Source organism: Thalia democratica, chromosome 1, assembly GCF_965202585.1.
Source record: "Thalia democratica chromosome 1, ktThaDemo2.hap1.1, whole genome shotgun sequence".
Taxonomy (NCBI): domain Eukaryota; kingdom Metazoa; phylum Chordata; class Thaliacea; order Salpida; family Salpidae; genus Thalia; species Thalia democratica.
Window position 1 is genome coordinate 115,140,404 of NC_139165.1, and position 24,497 is coordinate 115,164,900.

General features: G+C 23.8%; 1 protein-coding gene across 1 annotated transcript; it reads right to left on the bottom strand.

Annotated features, from left to right (window-relative positions):
- Nucleotides 1-1,623: 1,623 nt before the first annotated feature.
- On the bottom strand, nucleotides 1,624-20,001 carry LOC145842542 (kelch-like protein 32). The gene is made up of 5 exons (XM_082950004.1): nucleotides 19,762-20,001; nucleotides 7,420-7,618; nucleotides 7,114-7,308; nucleotides 2,371-2,763; nucleotides 1,624-1,652 (listed from the first exon to the last, which is right to left on the bottom strand). The coding sequence occupies exons 1-5, from the start codon at nucleotides 19,999-20,001 to the stop codon at nucleotides 1,624-1,626; spliced, it is 1,056 nt and encodes a 351-aa protein (XP_082806130.1).
- Nucleotides 20,002-24,497: the final 4,496 nt, after the last annotated feature.

Consider the following 24,497-nt stretch of genomic DNA (forward strand, 5'->3'; position numbering starts at 1 on the left):
GAATAAAACAAACCTAGGTATTGTAAGTAATCAGGTCGACGGGTGTTAATAAATTATTATATGCAATTACAGAATACCGACAACCATAAATAAAATCTAATTAGGTATTCTAAGTAATCGGGTTGACGGGTGTTGTTCAATTGACATATGCAACTACAGTACAGCTAAAACCTTAAATAAAATATACCTAGGTATTGTAAGTAATCGGTTGACGGGTGTTGTTCAATGACATATGCATGTACAGAATACCGACAACCTTAAATAAAATATACATAGTTATTGTAAGTGATCGTAGTGTTGGTTGTTGTTTAATTGACATATAAACCTACAGTATACCGACAACCTCTAATAATAGTGTTGGGAGTGACGGGTTTCGTTTAGTTGACGTATGCATATACAGAACACCGACAACTTAATAAAACATTCATAGGTATTGTAAGTAAGTGTGGTGACGGTGGTAGTTCAATTTGACATATGAAACTACAGAATACTAACAACCATAAATAAAATATACTTAGATATTATAAGTGATCGGGGTGACAGTTGTTGTTCAATTGACATATGCAACTACAGAATACCGAAAACCTTTAAAAAAATGTACCTAGGTATTGTAAGTGATTGGTGTAACGGGTGTTGTTTAATTGACTTATGTAACTACAGAATACTGACATCACTTAATAAATTAAACCTTGGTATTGTAAAAAAAGGGATGACAAAGGTTGCTCAATTGACAAATGCATTCAAAAGAATACCGAAAAATTTAAATGAAATGACCTAGGTATTGTAAGTGATCGGTTTGACGGCAGTTTTTCAATTGACTTATGCAACTACAGAATACCGACAACCTTGAATAAAATATACCAAGAAATTATGAGTGATCGAGGTGACGTTTGTTGTTCAATTGACATATGTAACTACAGAAGACCGACAAGCATATATAAATTATTCTTAGGTATTGTGAGTGATTGCGGTGACGGGTGTTGTTCAATTGACATATGCAACTAAAGAATACAGTCCACTTTAAATAAAATATACCTAGGTATTGTAAGTGATCGGGGTGACGGCAGTTGTTCAATTGACAAATGCAACTACAGAATACCGACAACCTTAAAATAATATACCTAGGTGTTGTAAGTGATCGGGTGACAGGTGTTGTTTAGTTGACATATGAAACTACAGAATACCGACGACCTTAATAAAAAATATCTTGGAATTGTAAGTGATCAGATTGACGGGTGTTATAAATTGATAAATGTAACTACAGAATTCCGACATCCTTAAACAAAATAAACCTAGGTATTGTAAGTGATCGGGTTGACGGGTGTTGTTCAATTGACATATGCAACTATACAATACCTTAAACCTCAGATAAAATATACTTAGGATTTGTAAGTGATCGGGGTGACGGTTGTTGTTCAATTGATTGATGAAACTACAGAATACTGACAACCTTAAATAAAATAAACCTAGGTATTAATCGGGTAGACGGGTGTTGTTTAATTGACATATACTACTGATTATCGTAATCTATCATTCTAAATATTCGGTGGGATGGGAATTATTTTATTAGAATATAAGATTGATTGAGTACAGATTATCGCAAAAATAGTCTACATGGGTATATTAAGTGATCGGTTGTGACGGGTGTTGTACTGTTAGATTATAATACTGAGTGAATACAGGCAATTGGCAATAAAATATAAATGATAATTTTAAGTTGTCTAGGTTACTGATTTTTTTTTCTTTAACATACGCTAATTAGACTAATCAATTAAAAAATAATCTTAACAAGCACTTTTTTATCCTATATATTGTCATATTATTGTTTGAATAGTGCTTTTAAATTGATTAATTAAGCAACTTTTTATATCTCAAGTCCGGCAGAATAAACTTTGAAAGTAGTGATTTTTTTCTTTTCCTTGAGGCTGTATTATAAATAATACTTAATTTAAAGATTTTTTGCAAACATTAAGCTAATTTTGTCAGTATTTGTTGCATTTTAAGATATAAAACGAGTTTTAGGAACTCTGTAAAAATAACATTAAGTTTATCTTAGAGTAAATTTTTAAACGGCTGAATCAATAGTATTATTAAATCACCACTAAAATTTATTATCTTTGTTTATTTTTAGCTGTCTGTACCATTCATTCAAAATTTATGGTCCTAAGATTATGCAAAAAAAGAAAATAAAATTTGTAAAGTTGAAAATTTTCAAAAATTTTAATTTATTTATTAAAAGTTATAATAGAATCAAAATCAGAATTTTTTTATTTTAAATCTTATACGTTTCAGGCAGTTTTAAAAATAGTTTTTGAAATAATTGTAAGATAATTTTAATACTTAGGCATAAAATGTTTTCAGTAATATTACATGATTCTTTAGACCATTCATCTTTATCAACATTGTAAATTAAAATTGCTGATCTGTTATCTTGAATTATTACAATTTTATTTCCAATCGACATAGCTTTATTCACACTTAAAGTGTAAGATGATTTAAGAGCAACAAACTTCTTACTAATATTGTCGAAAACTTTGCATTTGTTATTTCCATTACCAATAACAAATAGTTTATTTTTTACAGCAACTAAACTATAATATTCATGATGATTTATCATATTAGCCATCGATGACCATTTATCAGCAAATACATCATATGATTCTACTGTTTTTACAACAACTTTATTATTATTCTCACCACCTGAAACTAGAATATTTCCTTGAAAAACTGCAGAATCTCTTGATTCATTCATTCCAGAAACTTCTTTAAAATTGTTGTTTTTTAGTATTAAATTCAAAACAAGTGTTAGTTTTTATATTATCGTCATCACTATTATTATAGAAAGAACCACCGAAAATAAATATTGTATCCATAAATGCACAAACACAAAAGTACTGACGTTTATCAAGCATGTCAGTTAATACCGTCCATTTATTGTTAGAAGGTGAATATTTTTCAACTGATATTACCAAACTTCTAGCGTTATCAAACCCACCAAAGACACAAACTTCTCCTTTTAAACAAACAGTTTCAAAACTGTATCTACATTCATTCATTGGAGTAAGACAATAAACATTATTCTTATCATTTTCATCAATTCGATGTACTTTGCTTACAACTTTATAAAATTTTGTCAAGTCACAACCACCACAAATTAAGAAATTAAATTGATTTCGGTTACAATACCTACTTGTGCAATAAACAGCTGACTTATTTTTAAAGTAGTCGTTTTTTGCTAAAACTTCTTTTAATATGTTTTCATGTTCATTATTTTTACTAATGGAAGAACTTACATCTAAAACATATTTCAACGCTTGTTCTGACAATAAAGGAAGTCGGACTTTTAGTAACAATTGTTTTGTATATTTCATACGTTCTTCATTGTTGTGTTTCAACCAAGTAATCATTGCATTAAATACTTCAACTTCTAAATGAACACTTAATTCAGAACTTGAAAATATTTTTGCAACAAGATTAAAGTCTAAGTGTAAGAAGCTATTTGTTTCAACAACCATTGGAAAACAACATTCAATGTAAATCAAAGATGACTCAGAAATAGTAGCTAGGTTGAAAAGTTTAGCTAAAGTATACAATGTCAGAACTTTATCTACAGTCACTTTGTCTTCTATGAAATCGGATATCTTTAAATTTTTATCTTCATCTAACATCAACTTATTAAGTTTTAAAGCTACTGCTAATTCGTTTCCTTCAATCTTTGTTTTATCTGAAGTATATCTACATATAAGTATATACATATAGTTTTAAAAATTTTAATAATTTTAATTGTACTTAATAGATATTCATAAATTATTAACTTATTAAGGTAATTTATGCTACATGTTGGCTTAAAATAATTTATTTAAAATCTTAGTTCACAAAAAAACTTAGTTAAAAAATTTTTCATTAGAATATTTATTGTAAATCATTAATGACATGTCTTAAGCACACATTAAAACTGAAGTAGTAAATATATAAAATCTTAAGCAATTAGGATGAAAATAAACACGAAAAAAAAAAACAAAAAAGTAGAAAAAAGTAAATAACTATCAATTTTAATCTTAGGTTAAAGCTAGTTTTTATATTAAAAGAAATTAAAATTCAAGTAATTGGCTTATTTTTAAAGCAAATAACTTATAAACATTATAAACAGCTTTGTTTATTTGCTAAATTAATTTAAATAGTCATGTAAATTTAATTTAAACATGCAAAAACTTTGATTAACTAAACGTTTTAAAATAAGTTTTATTTGCTATTAAACAAAACTTACAGTATAGTTATATTTTATAAGCTTTAGTTTTGTTCAGCTTTTAAATTATGAATATTCAACGTTAGACATTTTTCAACACTAGTTCACATAAGGAAATGAAAAAGACCAAAATGTTTAAGTTTTTTAGGTCAGACAGGGATCCTATTCAACTTTTAACCATAAAGTATTTTTTTTTTCAAAACTAGAACTTATAATATTAGAGAATTGTTAATAAGTTATTTAATACAATTTAGTTTTAATTATTGTAAAATACTAGAAATTTAGTAAACTTATTTTCCCATTAATATTATTTTGAATAAACGCCAGAACTAAGAAAAAACTAAATTTTTAGATATCTTATCATAGTTTAAACTAAAAATATCATGCTCAAATAGTTTGAGCATGATTAGCAAGTTATTGTTAAACTTTTTTATCTATATTACGGGTCGGCCTATTTGTATAAGTCAGTGCTATTTTTTCTAGGAAAGGTAGCTCAAAATCTGCAGTTATTAAGCTATAAGTGATAGTCAATTAAAAACGTGATAAAATAAGCATTATTTGAGCACTACTAAACAGCTTTTACTAAAAAGTAATACATATTGTAAAGTTTTAATAATTTTGTTAAATATGTATAATAAGAACTATTTAAACTTGAGAAAACTGCAGATAAAATTCTGTAAAATTTCAAAATTTTAATTCTTTGAGATCAACTTACTTAAACATGACGTTTTATGTTAATTTTTGTTTTATTCAGCATTCGGTTTGCCTTGAAACATTATTATACTTCCTTACTAGGTCTAACCCTAACGTATTGTTTGGAACTCATTATCAAATTGAACCTTTGCCCAATCAAAAATAATTTACTAAACTATTTAAAATCATCATTTTAACCCTTAAGTATACTAAACAAACTTTAAATCTAGCTTAAACTAATAAAACAACAGGCGAGTAATCGAAATTTAAACTACTTTCCAGTATTAAAATGTTACAAAAATGAATGATTTTAAAGTAATTTTATTAGTCTATTTTTAGTATAGAACTGACATTAAGATCTTGAACAGTATACAAGTAGTGTAAAGAAACTGTAATAATACTTTAAATGTGTTCTACAATAAATATATATAAAAGATTTAAAAAAAAACATATTTCTTGAGATTTGAATATAGTTGCCAATCTTTGAGTCAAAAAGACTGTCCTAAGTCACCACATTTTAGTATTTTTAGAGAAATTAAAATGTAAAAAAAAAATACATAGCAATAGTTTTTTTAGTGCTAAGATTAAACTAGGAAATTTTTAAAGAGTTGCTTTATACTGAAGGAATAACTGAAACTTTTTTTTAATTTTTTTTCTTGAGCCTACCATTAAAACTTTAAGGTTACTACCCTCTGAGAAATTAAAAACTAGACTGTGTACATCAGGATAAACTTAGTCAGCCGGAGTTTATAGGAAATATATTAAAATGATGGCACTAGCTCAATCTTAAAACAACGACCTTAATTAAAATTCAATTAACTAAAAATACACAAATATTGAAAAAATCTATAGATTTGAACAGGGTTGCCAATCTTTGAGTCAAAAAAATTGTCATGAATAACTGCCCTTTGTCCTGAGTCGTTTTCAAACCCATATATTTCTTTTGGCTTCTGGGGCAAACTACTTGTACCTCATGTTCTTTATTTTTCTCAACAACAAAAAGAAAGAATGTTTATAAATACTTCTACAATAGGTGTTTACTATGATAAGAACAATTTTTATGAGGTTTCAAAGTTAAAACTTCAAATCGATTGAGATTAAAAAAAAAAAGTTGTTGATAAAGTTTTTTAACTTAGTTAAATAACTTAATGTATATAGAAAATAGTTAATGTATAAACTAATTAATAACCCTGAGTGTTTGGCAACCCTGTATAAATTTATTTTACATTTATACTTGCTGTTAATAATCTGTAAAAGTAGGAATTTATATAACAATTTTTACCTTTATTTTAATCTAATTTATGTAGCCTGTTGTTAAAGGGGTCTAATAAGGGCCTTGAAAAACCTTAGACGTTTAAACCTAACAAGTGAATTAATTTAAAAGTAAAAAAATAAGCTACTTAAAAATGTTATAAATTTGATACTTATAAAAAACTTACAACTAATAAGCTGGTAAAATTTGTTAACAAACATTTATTGTAACTTTCACACTAGAATAAATTACATTACTTTATCTCTTTACAAAAATTCAAGTGTAATATTGTGACGTAATTATAAGTTTCTGCTTAAACATCTAATAGTGTTGTAAACTCAAATAGTACAACTATTATTAATATCTTTAAAAAAAAATTACAAAATATTTTAAAAAAAAATTAACAGTAAACTAAAATATATTTACTATTATATTAAAATATATCGTGTATTGTTTATTAAATGATAAAAAGTACGCTCAAAAAATTTAGTCCAAGGACCTGGTGTACAAAAAAACATTTCGGTTATCGATTCACACACTAGAACAGTTTAACGTCATGTCTAGGACAATACTCAAACTTAAATTCTCAACCTAGTTGTTAAATTTAATTGTCAGTGAGCAGGTTATATTAACTAATAGTGTTAATACCAAGGTATCTTTGTACAAGAAAAATCATCGAGATATTTTGTCAATTCACATGATTCAACAGACCATTTACCTTTATCGACATTATAACAAAAAATTGATGAACTTTTATTTAGAAAAACTACGATTCTGTTTCCAATTGACATAGCTTTGTTTAAGCTAATGTAGCTGTGAGAGTATTTCACAGCAATAAACTTTTTACAAACATTGTCAAAAACTTCAAAAATATTTGTTTCACTACCAATAACAAAAAGTTTTTCTTTTACAGTCACTAAACTATGATCACTATGACCATTTTTCAAATTAGCCAATGTTGTCCATTTGTTGGCAAATACATCAATCGATTCTACTGTGTTCAATTCATCATCATTACTATCACATCCACCTGAAACTACAATGTTTCCTTGAAAAACTGTACAAGCTGCTTTACTCCTTTCTTCAGTCATTCCACGTCCTTTATTCCAACGTTTTTCTATTGTATCAAATCGAAAACATGAATTCATTGATTTATATCTACCATTATAACAATAACCACCTAAAATAAATATTTTATTCATAAATGCACAAGCACAAAAGTACTGACGTTTATCAAACATATAAGCTTTAAAGCTCCAAGTATTAGAAATTGGTGAAAATTTTTCAACAGACATTACTGCAGTACCATACTTATAACGACCACCAAAAACATAAACTTCTCCTTTCAAACAAACAGCTTCAAAGCTATGTCGTTCTCTTAACATTGATGGAAATTTTTTATTAATTTTTAAATCATTTCCATCTACCTGATTCACAACATTTACTACATCATTACTTTTAATATTATATCCACCACATACTATCAAGCTTAACGTATTTTGACTACAATACCTATTTGTATAAAAGCTATTTGAACTATTGTTTAGCGTTTTCATATAAACTTCTTTTAGCTCTTTAACACAATCCTGAATTTTTTTTAATGAAGAGCTAGAGTCTAAAATATATTTCAACGCAGATTCTGAAAGCAAAGGAAGTCGGACTTTTAATAATAATTGTTTTGCATATTTGATACGTTCTTCTCAGTTGTATTTTAACCAAATAGTTGTTGCATTAAATATTTCAACTTCCGTCTGAACATTTAATTCAGAACTCGCAAGTATTTTTGCAACAAGATTGAAATCCAAGTGTAAAAAGTTTTTTATGTCAACAAGCATAGGAAAACATCGTTCTATGAAAAGCAAGGATTTTTCAGCAACACTAGTTACGTTGTAAAATTTACCAAAACTGTAAAAAGTAAGAACGTTTTTAACAGTTAATTTGTCTCGGATGTTTTTGCTGATTCTTATGCTTGAATCTTCTTTTAGCAATAGCTTATTTATTTTTAAAGCTAAAACAATTTCGTTTTTTTCCATATTAGGTACATCTAAAAAAATACACATATGTAAGTATTCAAATTGTAAATCTGTTTAACTTTAATGAAATATCTAGACAACTAGACATCTTTATTTCAGTTATGATGTGCATTTTAATTTTTTTTTATATCTAGCTGTTATTTATTAAGACAAAAATATTTGATAATTATCGTCTTTTTATTAAAGATTCCAAGTTAGAGGTTGGCTACGAACAAATAGGAGGTCGGGCTTGGCAATGAAATTTAATAGAAATCCGAACCTTAAATAAAAAAAAAACAAAAAGGTAAGTCTATCCCTCTATAACAAGTTTTGATTTGTTTAGAGATTTTAAATTAAATTCAAATAAAATTGTCTATAATTTAAGGAAGAGTTTAAATTTAAAAATAGTTTTATGTTATGGAACTATCTACATTGCTGTTTTTAAAAGTATGTTTTTTTAATTAAGTTATTTTGTGATTTGTATGTTTTTATAAATTTAGTTGTATTATATATTGCAAACTAAATCAATAGCTATCTGTTAGTTGTTTTATTTCTAGTAAAGTAAATGATTTCTTTAAAAAAAAACTAAACACAAATTGATATCTAACACATTTTTAATCTTAATTTAATGGATAGTGGGGCCAAAATATTTGCTCTTTATTTGTTTACTTTATATTTAAAACGTTTATTTTTTACTGGTTTTTGTGATTATACTAAACCTTAAGATATGTAAAATTAAAAAGTTTAAAATAAAAACCTCATAAATTAAGCAACTTTTTTTTGTCTTATAATACTTTTACTTAACAATAACAAGTATTATAGTTTATTTCATTAAAATTTTTATTTTTCCGAAAAGCGTTTTTGAAACTTTCTTTTTTTTTGTCATATTTTTTGTCATATTTTGCTTAGTCTTTACAACAGGATTTTGTTGATTCAAAGAAGATTTACTGAAAATAAAAGTTTAACACCTTGAAAAATTAATGAAAATTATTTTTGTATTCTGGATAGTCTAAACTGTAAAAATATTTTAGTCAATATGGTTATATAGGATAAGTTTAAAACAAATTGACTTATCACAAAATTAAGTTAAATTTTATATTTAAAAAATATTGATATAAACTATCAAACTTTAAAATAACTGTCAACTCAAATATTCAATAAAAAAGATCACTAGGAGCCTATTTATGTCCTTAACAGTTTTAGTTTTACTTATTTGAATTCATAGTTGAAATAGTTTAGAGTATTCAATATTTAAGCACTTTTTATAAAATTTAATAAAGATTATCAAAATATTTTTTTAATTTATAATATTTTGTAACCATAGAATATTTTTTTTATCTAAATCCATAAATCTATAAAAAACAATTATATTAAAACTATTAAAAAAAAAAGATAAATGTTGAAATATTTTTTAGATTATTTTACCTGTATTGGTGAAAGTATTGTAAGCTTGTACACTTTTATCATCTAATTTTTTGTAAAAAACTCCATACACTTGTTTTTAAAACAATCAACTACTGAATTTCTACAATTTGCACCAACACTTGTTAGTTTTTCATGTTTACCTTCAAATTTCATTTTCCTACCATCAATATGGTCCATATTACTTTCACCTGACATGACTTGATAATGTTTTTATTATTTTGCTATAAATAAATGAAAAAATATAATAAAGATGTATTAGCTTTTTTAATATATATTTTTTATTAAAAACAACTTTTAACTAATAGTTTATACTGAAATTAAGTTTGAAGACCAACTAATTTTGAACATTAAAAAATAGAACCTTTGAAATAAAAAAACAAAATTGTACTTTTAAAAATTTAAAAATCTATATACTAAAAAACTTAACTAAATGGTTACTGTTTTTAATTTCAAAAAACTTAAAGTAAAAATAAACAAGTGTTAGCACTTAAAAATATTGAAATTTTGTGTTTTATAAAAATTATTAAAAAAAAATGTTTTGTAAAGCAACATAAACAAAACAATGAATTTCTAATATCATAAATAAATAAACATCATATAATAAAGCAATATAACTCTTTAAAATGGTTTGTAAAGTACTAATATAAACCTTAAAATTAAAAACTTATTCAGCTACACTAGAAATTTATTATATTCTATAAATAGAGCTTTTATATTTACTTTTTTATTTATAAATACCTATTACTAATGATAATGGACTAACTTTTAAGAATTATTATGTTTTTAAAACACAAAAGACCAAAATGTTTCTAAGTGTATTAGCAGCGAATGATATGAAGATAATAATAATATTTAAATAGTATTTTACCAAAAAAACAAAACTTTTAATCTAAAATATAGTCTAGTTTATTTGGTAACTTAAGGTCATTTATTATTATTTTTATTATTATGTTAACCTTGTAAAATATTACCAACAAGCCAAATTTATTTTATCTAAAACTTTATTGTAGGAATGCAAGAAACTTGCCAGAATGCAAGAAAGAAAGTTGTTTAGTAAATGTTTTTTTTGTTTTAGCTTAAAAAGTTATCCTCGAGTAATATTAATATAGAATGCTATTACCACAATGTTAAGCCTTTGCAAAAGTCCTTAAGCAACTGTAGTAGTAATGTATATATATTCTGAGTTACATAACTTACTGTTCTATATAATACTAAATAGTTATAATTCCAATAAAAAAAAAATTATCAATATAATCAAAAAATATTTTGTGTAAAAAATTATTTTTATTTTTAATAGTTAAATTTCTTAATTAGGAAAGTAATGTTTAAATATAAAAATATTATTTAAGAAAAAAATATTTTGAACTATAGCTAAACAGTTTTTTAAAACTCTGAATGAAAAATCGTAAACTCTTTTTCAGTCTAATACAATTAATTATAAAATAAAACTATTAAAACTATATATAGCTGTACTGGAATATTTTTCTCAAACTATTTTCAGAGTTGTAGGTATGTAAAACAAAAAAAAAGTCAGTCTGTTTTACTTTAAATACTCATAGAAACTAATTATAAAAATAAGGATTAAAATATACTAAAGCATTAAAATAATAAAATTAGAAAACATAATAATTATCAATAATAATAAAAACTATACTTAGTAAAGCTAACTAGCCTAAGCTTTCAGAAAAATCAAATGAGTGAGTAGGTAGATGAAAGTGTGTATTAGTGTTAAGTGTATAAGTTAAGCATAAACGTTTAAACAAGAATTTTCAAAAATCAAGTATAATTTGTTTCGTTGATAAACATTTATTTTTGGAACAGTATTAACAACCTTAATCTTATATCTTGAAAACACTGGTCTGAAATTAAAACTAAATTGAGTTAATAAAAAAAAAACTTATCTGAGTTATGGTGAGTACTCTCAATGTGTGGCAACCCTGTAAAATGATCATAATTTTTTTATAAAAACAAAGCTATCTTGAGTCAGACCCAAAATAAAAATATAAAATATCCCTACTTATTCTGAATGTGTGGCAAACCTATTAAATGGTTATAAATTTTTTATAAAAATAAAGCTATCTTGAGTCAGACTCAAACTAAAAGTATAAAATGTCCCTAGTTATTTTGAGGTTGTGGCAAAGCTATTATTAAAGTTTTAGAGGTCTAATTTAAATTTCTTGATTTATAACAATATCTTTTACTCTAACAACCTTTTTTAATTGGTACATTTTACTTACCCATTAAACTGTTTTATTTTCAAATGAAAAAATGAAAAAAATTCTAGTTAATATATTTGCGTTAAACAATTGTTACATTAACTAAATTAAATATAAAATAAGTTTTAAAAAAATTATTAAATAATTGCTCAACTGAAATATTTATATATAAATTAAGTTAATTTTTTCACTGTAAAACAAAACCATGTTATGAAATACTTCTACTAGATTGTTTATTAATATAATAACAATTGAAATCACACACATTAAAACTTGTGGCATTTGTGGTTTTTATTTTATTAAAGAAAAAGTAAAACAATATTTTTCTTAATAATTTTAAAACTATGACATCTTTTAGTTTTTAGTTATTCAACAGAACTTAAATAACATGCCTTATAATCTTGTGATATGTTGCTTATAAGGTTATTGTTTTATATAACAAAAGTGGGAAACATTATTTTAACAAATTTACTTTAATACTATGACAAAGTAAACAACTTATATAAAACTATGACATCATTTAAGTTAAGAACTGACTTTTTGCTTAACTTTTCGAATTTAGATTATTCAAGTTTTCAGGTTAAGGCCGTAGGGGAGTTAAAAATATTTTTTACATAAAATAACTTTGGCTTTTATTTGAAAGCTTCAAGTACAAACTACAAGCAATTTTTTATAGAATTCAAAAATATTATTTAACTTTTGAGACACTATATGTTTTGTAAAATGTTTCCCATACAAACGTATGGACCATAAATATTTCAGGGTCAGTTTTCTCTGAAATTAAAAAAAAACACTATAAAACCATATCCTCCTTCATTTTTCTAGCAATCTTCTTCAAATTTTCAGGAAATGTTCCTTTAAGATTATATATTAAGACATTATATTAAAAGAAGGTTACTTATGAATTTTAATAAATTCAAATTTTAAATGTTATCACAAAAATGAAAAGTTTTACTCAAAATTATTTAAAGTTTTACATAATTATTTTTTTATTATTGTAGAGTTAAGTTTTAAGAAGATTGCTTGAAAAATGTAAGATGAGATAAATTTTAACAAAAATAGTCTTTTTTTTTTGCTGTGAATATTTTTTCTCCCCATAAGGAACCTATTATGTGGTCCAACTTTGACCAGTCATATCTCAAAAAAGTATTTTAAAGTTTTAAAATGGTAAAAACCAACCCGAAGCATATTGAAAACTTAATAAAATGAGATTAACTTGTAAAAAACAAGGCTTAACCCCCTATGGCCTTAATTGGCCTTATGGTTTTGTTTTGAAAATTTTGTCTTCTACCATTAATAAAAAATAATTGTGAATTTGAAATATATCTTGATTGACTTTAATATAAAATACATCATTGTATTTTATTAGAATATAATTATTATAATTTTGTTTCACATAGTTGGATTGTTTTTTTTTTGGATGCTAAAAAATGTTTCTTTGTGTTTTTAGTGTTGAGATTTTACCTTGTGAGTATTTTCGAAACAAAATGTCCCCAAAAGGTCTTTTTTTACTAAAAACATACAACTTATTTTTGATTACTTTGAAGACATAGGGAGATCCGACATTTTTTTTATTAAAAATAACACTGGATCTTATATGAAAGTTTAAAGTACAAAGTACAAGCCAGTTTTTATAGAATTAAAAAAATTTATTTAACTTTGAGATATTGTATTTTTTATAAAATTTTTCCGATACAAACGAATGGACTGCAAGTTTTTTGAGGTCAATTTTCTAAGAAATTCAAAATATCACTCAAAATCTATCTTCTCTCTAATTTTTTAGGCTAGAGATCTCAAACTTTCAGAAAAAGTTCCTTTTATAGTTTAAAAGACTTTGAATGTTGGAATTTAAATAAAAATTACTAAAAAATTTAGATAAAAAAAACAAAAAAAATAGGTGGTTTTTTTTTTAATAATTTTTTTTTAATTTATAAAATTGCTGCATTCGATTTTTTAAATTTAATAATATACTTTCTGTGAAAATTTAAAAAAGATTGCTTAACAAATGAAGGAGGAGATAGATCTTTAGTGAAATGGTCTTTTTTCACGTTTTAAGTTTGCACCTTCCATTAGTAACCTATTGAGGTCACTGACTTTTATCGCTCCTATCTCAAAAAATACTTTGAGTTTTTTCAAGCAGTTAAAAATGTCTAATAGCTCAGATAAAACTCTATAAAATAAGATTAACTTGTAAAAATCAAGGTGGAACCCCAACTCCCCCACCCTATGTAACTAATAAAGGACAAGGTAGAATTGAACAAAACCAAATTTTAACCTCTCAAAAAATTAACAGCGTGACTACTGGTTTATAAGAAATTTTTCTAGGGTTTTTAAAAAAAATTTATACTTGTAGATCAATAAGTGAAACAGATGTTTTACAAAAATAAAATATTAAATATTATATATATAAAAATTCATTGAAAACTTGCTAAAATATTTAATTTTTATTTTTTAACTTAACTTAATAGATAATATTTTTTTGTTAAAAGCATCAGTCTAATAGTCTACTTTTTGCAACAGTTTTTTTTTACTTTTAAATAAGCTTAAAGCAATCAAAGTAATTAAGTTTTATGTAAATAAATTATTGAAAGGTCATTTATGTTGAATACTTTTATTATTATAAACATGGTTGCCACAATTAAACTCAAAAAAAAGTTAATTGACCACAAACTATCCTGACCCTGAGTGACCTTTTTCTTGAATGATTTTCAATTGTCTTAAGTTATCGTGAGTTTTTTGAAATCCTTAGAAAAAACTTAAAAATTTTCAAAACCACTAAAAACCAGGTTGTTTAACAAAATTAGTTATAAAATAAAATAAAAAGTAAATCTAATTAAAAATCTATATAAATAAACAACTTGAGATGTTTTAAAAACTTTAAAACTTATCTGAGGTCTTTAAAAAAAAACAAATTTATTTTGAGTCAGCCTGGGTTTTAAAAAAACAGCCTAAGTTTTAAAAACAAATTTAAATTGTCCCAAGATAAACTGAGTCATTCTGAGATTTTCTTAAATAAAAAAAATAGTAATCATTAGTATCCAGAGTGTGTGGCATTTATAAATGTTTTTTGATAGTAATTCTGTGTCACTTGCAATTTTATTTTGTTTCAATCAAATTTGAGTGGCCTGATGCTAAGGGGACTTTGAAAACTTGTAATCTAAGAACAAATACATTATAAAAATTTTGATTTATATCCTGTTACAGTTGTTTCTGCTAGAACTCAATAAAAAAGAGTTTATGTTATAAAATGAAAAATAATTTCAAATATCAACTTTATTTGTCTTAATTAATAATGAATTGTAGCAAATTGTTTAAATTTTATGTTTACATAACTTCAATATTGTTAAAAGAACTTGGAATATTCCAAAACTAATATAAATAAAAAAATTCTTAAGTTTCAAAAAGTTATTTAAAAATAAAAAAAAACTTTTTAAACTAGTATAAGGGAGTGGCAAACTTGTAGTAAAAACTTTATAATCATTTATGCATTTTCACATAGCTTATTCAGTGTTTTTTATATTAAATAAAAGAAATTAATGAAAGCAAACTATCATTTCTTCTTTTTAAATTACTTTTTTATTTATATCTAACAAAAAAGTGTGTCTATGAAAATATTGAAATCAACAAGCAGAAAATAAATAATTTTTCTATTGCGATTTATTTCAAACCTTTCAGTTAACTTATAATGTTTTTTATTTCAATAGCATAAACATAGTTTCTTTCTTTGGATTATTTTGTTTTTCCACTGCTAATGTATAAGCCACATGAGCTGTGGTTATTACACTAAAATGGCTCGATTGATTTTGTTTTTTCAAAACAGCGAAAAGTTACAAAATATCAAATACAAACCATTTTATAATGTTTATGTTCATAACTGAGAATAATTACTGAAACAAGGGAAAAATTATCTTTAAAAAAATATTGCAATACAAAAACTTTATTTTTCTGTTAAAAATAAGAATAATTTGCTTACAAATTACATTTATTTTGTCTTATTTTGATTTAAAATATTGTGTTTTACATTCAAGTTTTAATATTCAACAAATGTGTTTAATAAACTTTTCAACTAAAAAACCGTTGTGTTTTCTGTTTAAAATACTATTTTTTTTTTGTATTTTTGGCTTTTTTTTTTCAAACGTCATCAGAAAAATTGTGATTGAATAAAAGTAACCAAAACATAAGTTTTAGTAAATTAAACTTTTGTTTAATACAAAATTTTATATCAATAAATTGTACTTGTTACCCAAAAATCTATCATACTATCAAAACTCCGTAAGTAGCTATACAAAGAATATTAAAGTGAACTTTAGCTATTATAATATTTAAAGTTATCTTAAATTTTTTTATGAGTTTCAGAAAAGTTCTCACCCTTTTTTATATTGTTTTTTTTTTTAATTTCAATAATGAATATAAACAATAGTTTTGTAAAAACAAAAGTTTTTTTTATCAAATAAATAGTTTTTAATTTCAATTCGAATGAATTTAATTAAAATGCATACATTAAGCACAAAAAGATAACAACAGTTTTTCAATATAGTTCAGCGGAAAAATTTTTGGTTACTTATTCGTACTACCAACGAAAACAACAATCTCTAGTTCCAATTATTTTATGTCTACTTTTTATGTTCAGTGTCTATAATTGAGTGTTATTAACTAAAACAATGTCTTGTGCTGATCATTAAGTTAACAATTCACTTTTAAAACCTAACGAATTCCGTATCTACACAAAATCCTACGAAATTAGATAATGTGTAAAGCAAGCTGTTAGCAAAGAGGCCGGTTTTAATAGAAATAGAAAAAGTTGTTTCAACAGAACAGCCGAGCTGAGATAAGTCGTTTTTTACATTTTTTATAATCAGAAACAGTTTTTGATAAAATGTACTGCTTGATATCAGATATACGCATTGCTTTTTAGTAAACTTATCAACATAGATATTTTTTCAATTTTGATGTTTGTACTTACAATTTTCTTGTTTTTCAAAAAGTTCAATACCTAATTAAAAAAAGAATAAGGGAAGATTAAACTAGAAAATTAATTTGTAAATGTTATGTTTCTAATAAGAATAATCGAGCTTAAAAATAACAGAAGTAACAACAACAGCAAAATTGTTATGTCTCCTGTTAGTTAAAAATAAATTGCACTTTGCTAAAAAGCAAAACAAATAAAACAGTACAATATGACGAAGTTACTAAATATTGTTGAGTACAAATGTTCATTGCTGAAAATAATCTTCCATCTAAACAATAAACTAAACATCACAAAACTACAGATAAAAGACGATTACATTAATTACACTGATTTTTTTATAAATTTTGTATTTTATTTAGCAAAATGCAATTCATTTCGAACCTACAGGTGATTATTGAACAAAACTTAATTGCTTTTATTAAACAAAAGTTCTGTTATTTTGAAATTGATTTTTTTAAAGCTCTTTAAGTGGGTTCTGTGAAAGTAATTAAGTTTTTTTAATTCACATCATTTTGTATATATGTTTTTTAATTTTATTATATGTTTTCCATGTGCTTTTATTCTACTTATTTACACAATACAAATTAAAGAAAAAATAAAATTTTAGATTTTGTTTTAATGCAAAAAATATATAAATTGATAAAACTACATTATAATCATCTATTAATTTAAATATTTGAATTACTAAATGTTTTCATAACAATCTTGGTAATAGTGTAGCTAAGAAACAAGAGTTGCTTGACTTTTTACAATATTCAAAAATAATAAACTCTTTTATTTTACTAACAATAAATTTATATTTTCCTAAAATTTCATATATATATATATATTAAGTTATAACAATAAAACTACTAATTTAAATGAGACTTAAATGATTTATAAACTAATTTAGTTATCTCTCTACTGCGCATCTACATCTTAACAGCTTAAACCCTTTATCCGTTGGAAACAAACTCTAAAAGAAATATCGACAAACAGAAAGTTTATATGTGGTCAAAAAAAATTGAATTATTTGAAGCACAATATTAGACTTATTTTCCAAAAAGATCCTTTTACATAGAATATAATGTGCTTCACTACGATATGTAAAGCGTAATTAGAACTAATTGATCTAAATATAAAGATATATATAAAATAGCATTAATAAAGTAAAACAATAATATCCAATATATTATGAGATTAGTAACTAGTATTTGTATAAATAAAATAAAAAAATACAAAGTACAAATACAAAATTTATTTTACGAATAAATAAAAAAAATTAATAAAATAAATTAAAGAATACCTTTTCATATGAAACGTTTTACATCACACATTTTATTTTGTTTATTATTTGTGGTATTTAATAAAAACCTTAAATAAGAAATCAGTTATATTTAAGATGTCTTGGACCATTTTTTAAAGAATAAAACCTGTGCGTTCTGCATTTTAACCTTATTGTAATAACACCATAAAAATAATATTTTGAACAAAAAAGATGATAAACTACAATTGGTAAAGATCCTAATAGAAAGTTTAAACGAGCGTGAACTTAAGTCTCCGAACTTAAGACGCAAATATTTCCCTTATCTTAAAAGCTAATTAAAAACTTTTTTCTTTAATCTAGAGAATTAGTCTTTTATTTAAAAAATAAATTTATTGTATTGGGATTTCACTTTTTTAGTAGGGCCCCTTTAAAAATTTACATTGCTTTTTATTTATAGAAGCTTTTCTCCAAAAATAATAATTTAATTCAAATTTTTTTGAACATACTTTTTAAAATGAGTTTAATGATGTTGATTTTTTTTTTCAATTTATCATTTATTTTTAAATATATGACCCATACAAATTTTACCTAAACTTTTAGCACTTATGCTGAAATCTCTCAAGTAGATTTGCTAAGAATTTAGATAAAACTTGTATGGGTCATATATTTTACAAGCAATAACAAACTGGGGAAAAAATATCACAACATCATAAAAGATAATTAAACAAATCTGTCAAAAAATAAAAAGTATTAAAATTATATTTTAATTTTTGTATAAAAAGTTGTATGTCTGAAAACGAAAGTCGTGAAAAATTGGAATTTTTCTGAAAAATTTATTCAGGTTTGTTGTGGAAATAAAAATTACAACATCCTAAAACTTATTTTAACAAGTATGTATAAAAAAAATTTGAATAAAGTTACTACTTTTGGAGAAAAATTTGTATAAAAAAAAAGTAAATATCTAAAGGAGCCCCACTTAAATCAAACCCCAATACAATAAATTTATTATTTAAATTAATTACAAAGGACCTTTCACTGAAAAAAAAGTCTTTAATTAGCTAAGGATGATAAGGAAAATAATTGGGCCTAAAGTTTGGACATTTTTATAAAATTCTTAAAAAACGCTCTCAAGCTAAGTTTACGATCGTTAGTTTTTTGAAAATTTTTCGTTTAATTTGCTGTAAACAAAAAAAAAATTGCATGGCGCAGATTTTTGTTTCAAGAACCTTAGTTTACCTAATCGCTTTATAAAAATAATTAAAAAAATTTAAAAATATTGAAAATGGTTTAATAAAAACAGCTACAGTTAAATTTGAAAATTCCTAACAATTTATTTTTATTTAACATAGCTAATATATAAGCAAATTGTGTTTAAGACTAAATAACTTTCGGTGGTTAAATAAAATAAACACAACATTCTAATAAAACCCTTTTATTTGCAATGCACAAACTCAATTCACAATCATCAAACTAATATGTACATTAAACTAATTATTTAAAACCAAGGTAACTTTGCACAAGCAAAATTTTGAATATATTTTGTTACTTGACATGATTCTTCAGACCATTTATCTTCATCAACATTATAACAAATTACTGATGAAGTGCATTTTTGAAAAACTAAAATTTTGTTACCTACCGACACACACTTATTATAAGTGATACTTGGTGGCTTCTTAAAAGCAACAAATTTCTTACAAACGTTGTCAAAAACTTCACAAGTGTCTATTTCATATCCAATAACAAACAATTTATCTTTTACAGCAGTTAAACTGTGATTATTATGACGATTTATCATATTAGGCATTGATGACCATTTATCACCAAATACATCATATGATTCTACTGAGTTCAAATCATTATCAATTACATCAATTCCACCGGAAACAACAATATTTCCTTGAAAAACTGCACAAGCTGTACATCTTCTTGCTACATTCATTTCACAAAATTCTCTAAAACTGTTATGTTCAATATTGAATTCTAAATTAGAACTAGTTGTAAAACCATAATTATTGCTACCAAATAAACAACCTCCAAAAATAAATACTTTATCAATAAATGAACAAGCACAAAAGTGCAGACGTTTATCAAACATTTTAGTTAGTGTAGTCCATTTATTGGTAGAAAAGGAATATTTTTCTACACTATCTACGACAAAATAGTTTACTAAACTTTTAGTACCACCAAATACGTAAATTTCTCCTTTTAAAAAAACAGCTTCAAAACTCGTTCGATCTTCTTTCATTGAGGAAAGTCTTTTAATTTTGTGTAAATTCCTTTTATCAATCTGTTTTACACTTGCAACTATAAAATCTGTACTAGACTTAGGTTTATTACCACCACAAACTAATATTTTAAATTGATCTTGACTACAATACCTATTAGTATATAAGCTGCTTAAGTTATTTTGAAAGATATTTTTTTTATTAGCTGAAGTTTTTTTTATCAGTTCAACACATTCCCCTTTTTTATTGAATGTTGAATGACAGTTTGAAATATACTTTAATGCGTGTTCTGACATTAAAGGAAATCGTACTCTTAATAACAATTGTTTTGCATATTTGCTACGTTGTTCACTATTGTATTCCAACCAACTAATAACTGCATTAAATACTTCAACTTCCGAGTGAATATTTAGTTCAGAACTGTTAAGCATTTTCGCAACAAGATTAAAGTTTAAGTGTAAAAATGTTTGAGTTTCAACAATCATTGGAAAACAACGCTCAATATAAAGCAATGATGACTCAGAAACAGTTGGTAGTTTGTAAAGTTTAGCTAAGCTGTAAAAAGTAAGAACGTTTTTGACAGCTAATTTATCTCGGATGATTTTACTTATCTTCATGTTTGCATTTTCTGTTTGCAAAAGCTTATTTATTTTCAAAGCTAAAACGATTTCATATTCTTTCATATTTGGTATATCTAAAAAATTAAGCATGTATAAATAACATATTTGTAAATTTGCTTAGAGTAATTGATAGATTTAGAACTAGAAATCTACGTAATTGATAACAATATTATTGTTTTATTACATAATGCTTTTATTAAATAAAAAAAAAAATTAAATTCAGTAAAAGTTTTTGTAATTATTGTTTAAAAATAAAAAAATATTACAGTATTACTTTTTTAAATTTAACATTATAAGATATGGTAGTCTACTAGCAGATCTCTGATAAGAGATTTGGATTAGTGCTGTTTATAGATGTTTAGAAATATTTTAAACTGTAAAAGAAAAAACCGACAAGATAAAAGAATATCTTTTCCTACACTTTAAACAGTCTTTTTCAAATCTTAAGTAAATAATTAACATTACTATTGTACCAAAAAATAAAGTTGTCTTTTTTAATTTGAAAAGACATTTTTCCAGATGTGCTTTTCTTTTTTTGGGTCAAATTTTTTCTCAATCTTTACAATAAATTTTCAATAACAATAATATCACCTGAATAATTAAGTTTAAAAAATGTTGGGTAAGATTATATTTTTTGATTTTTTGGATTTCTGATTAGTTTTACTGTAAAAATATTCCAGTAAAATAGCTTAAATTTGTAACATTTAAATAAAATAACTATATCTCAAGCATTATATATTTTTTCAATAGTTGAATTAATTGTTTGTAGTTTACCTTTATAATTTACATAAAAGTCAATATCAACATCGAAAAATATAACTAACCCCTAATATGCTCTTTTTATCTATTCATTTTAATTTTCTTAATATAGTTTACAGTTTTCAAATTTTTTTAAAACTTTTTAATAACATCTTATATTAATACTAAGTCTTTTCTTTTAAATTTTTAATCCTTTTTAAGCATAAAAGTTATGCTTTAACGAACAAATTAAGTCTATACAAAATTAAAATTAATAAATATTATTAAAACTAAATATAACAAATAGATCAATCTAAAACATTTTTTAAATTTTATTACCTGTACTTTCAAAAGTGTTGTTAGCTTGTACACTTTTATTATCTAATTGTTTTGTGAAAAACTTCATGCATTTGTTTTTAAAACAATCAACTACTGAACTTCTACAAGTTGCACCAACACTTGCTAATTTTTCATGGTTATTATTAAATATTATTCTTTTAACATCAGTATGGTCCATATTACTTTCACCTGACATAACTTGATGATACTTTGTTTAATCTTGTTATAAAAATCTGAAAATATTAGTTTGAATATGTTTAGCTATTTCAAAATAATTTACTTATTAATTAAGAAGAATATTTAAACTTAATGTTTATTATGAAAAAACTTCGGTGACTAACTTGTTTTTAACTTTAAAAACTACAGTTTTAAATAAAAAAAATCTAATTATCTCAAAATAATATTTATAAGTTTAAAAATTTAACTGGATTTCTGCTTTTTTTATTTCAAAATAAATTAATGTATAAATTCCGTGTTTTTTAGCACTTGAAAAATTAGGATGTAAGAACACTTTAAAGATTTTATTTTTTATAAAACCACATTAATTGAAAATATTTTGTTAATAAACATGAATAAAACTGTGAACTTGTAATGTGTAATTTTTTTAATGGTTTTAAAGTACTAAACTAAACAATAGAAATAACAAAATATTCAACCACCCTATAAAATTGATAATATTCATTTAATTGAGCTTATACTTTTGTTTTGTAATTCACAGATACTTAACACTACAAATAATAGACATCATTACAAATACTACAATATTGTTTAAATAAAAACGACTAATATGTTTAAAGGAGTTAATGCAGGGAGTGATATATGATTAAAAATTAAGAATTAAAACTTATATTTATAGAAAAGTAGTACAGTAATAAAGATGCACATATTATAAAAAAAATAAAATTAAGAAAAAACACTTGAAATAATTATAATTACATTTAATAAAGTTAGCCAACTGTGTTTTGATAAAAAGATCAAATGAGCCTAAATCAAACTAAGTAGAATATGTAAAAACTATTTGAATATTTGTTACATTAAACTTACCACTAAAATTTCACAAGAAGTAAAATGAATCAAAGAAATTTAGTTTGTTTTTTTAAACTTTAAAAAGAGTATTTTACATAGTAATAATAACCTTTACCTTATGTCTAATATACTTGCAAGAGATTAAAACTGTATTAATTTCATTTTAGAAAAACTAAATAATTCCGAGTCATAAGTAGATTTTCTTTATTTATCTATCTTTGGTATTCATTCATTTAGTTATCCTGAATGTTTGAATATTCTTAGCAAACTATTATGAATTTCTATTATAAAAAAAACATCTTGGGTCAGTCCGAAATATATACAAAAATTCTTAGTTATTTTGAGTGTGTGACAACCCTTATATCTTAATTTTATACATAAATGTTTTTTGTTTGTAGTTTCCGCATGTATAACTACATTTTTAATTCTAATAACTTTATAAAATAATTCATTGATTTTACTAAAAAAATCATTTGAAGCTTAATAAGTGCCAATAAAGTTAGTTTTCTTAAGTTAATCATTTCAATCTAAATTGAAATAAAAATTGATTGTATATTCATGACAAAGACTGTAACTAAAATAATTTTACTTATTATTTTTATACTAGACTGACAACTTATTTTCACAATAATTTTCCAGGTTTTTTTAAACATAATATATTTTTATTTCTTTCTAAAATTAAATTCTAATATCTAAAAAAAATTAAACAAAAGAAACAAATATTTTAAAATTTACATTACTACTAAAATGATTCTTTAAATGTGTGTGAACTTAAATTACAAATAATATAAATTTAATTAAGAGTTTTTTTATTATTATTGATAGAATGGCCTTTTTATTAGTAAGTATAGTTAAAGTTAAAGAAATAAAACATGTCAGTTTTCCAAATATTAATTTATTTTAATAATCAAAGTTTTTTATTTTTAATTGTTTCAAAAACTACTATATTTCTCATTTTTTTAGGCTGAAATTTATATACCATAGTTTTAAAGTTAAATAGCCACATTATAAACTCTTATTTTAAGTTAAATATAATTTTTGCTTTGATGTTTTTTAAAAATAATTAAGTACCATGAAAGGTTTTGTTTGAATTTTGATTTTTAAGTTTAAAACATACTGATTCACAGGTCAGAATTACATGATTGGATTGTTGAATGTATTTTTTTTGCTTGCTTAGGATTTTAAGCTTAATAATTTTTCTTTTGTGTTTATAAGTGTTAAAATTAAAGTTTTTCAGTATTAGCCTATTAATTTTTAATGATTTTTGTTTAAAGTTCCATTTAATTCAAAAATTATTTCAAAAATTTCTCAATTTACATGTTTTTAAGCCTTTTCCAGGTTTTGTTTTAAGTTTTTCATATTTTGTGGACACCCTGACTTAACCTTGTAGATTGAAGATTGAAACTGATGTTTTTCAGAGATTATGAAATGAAAATATTACATTTCAAACATATTGCATTTCTTTATAATCAAAATTTTTAAAGTAT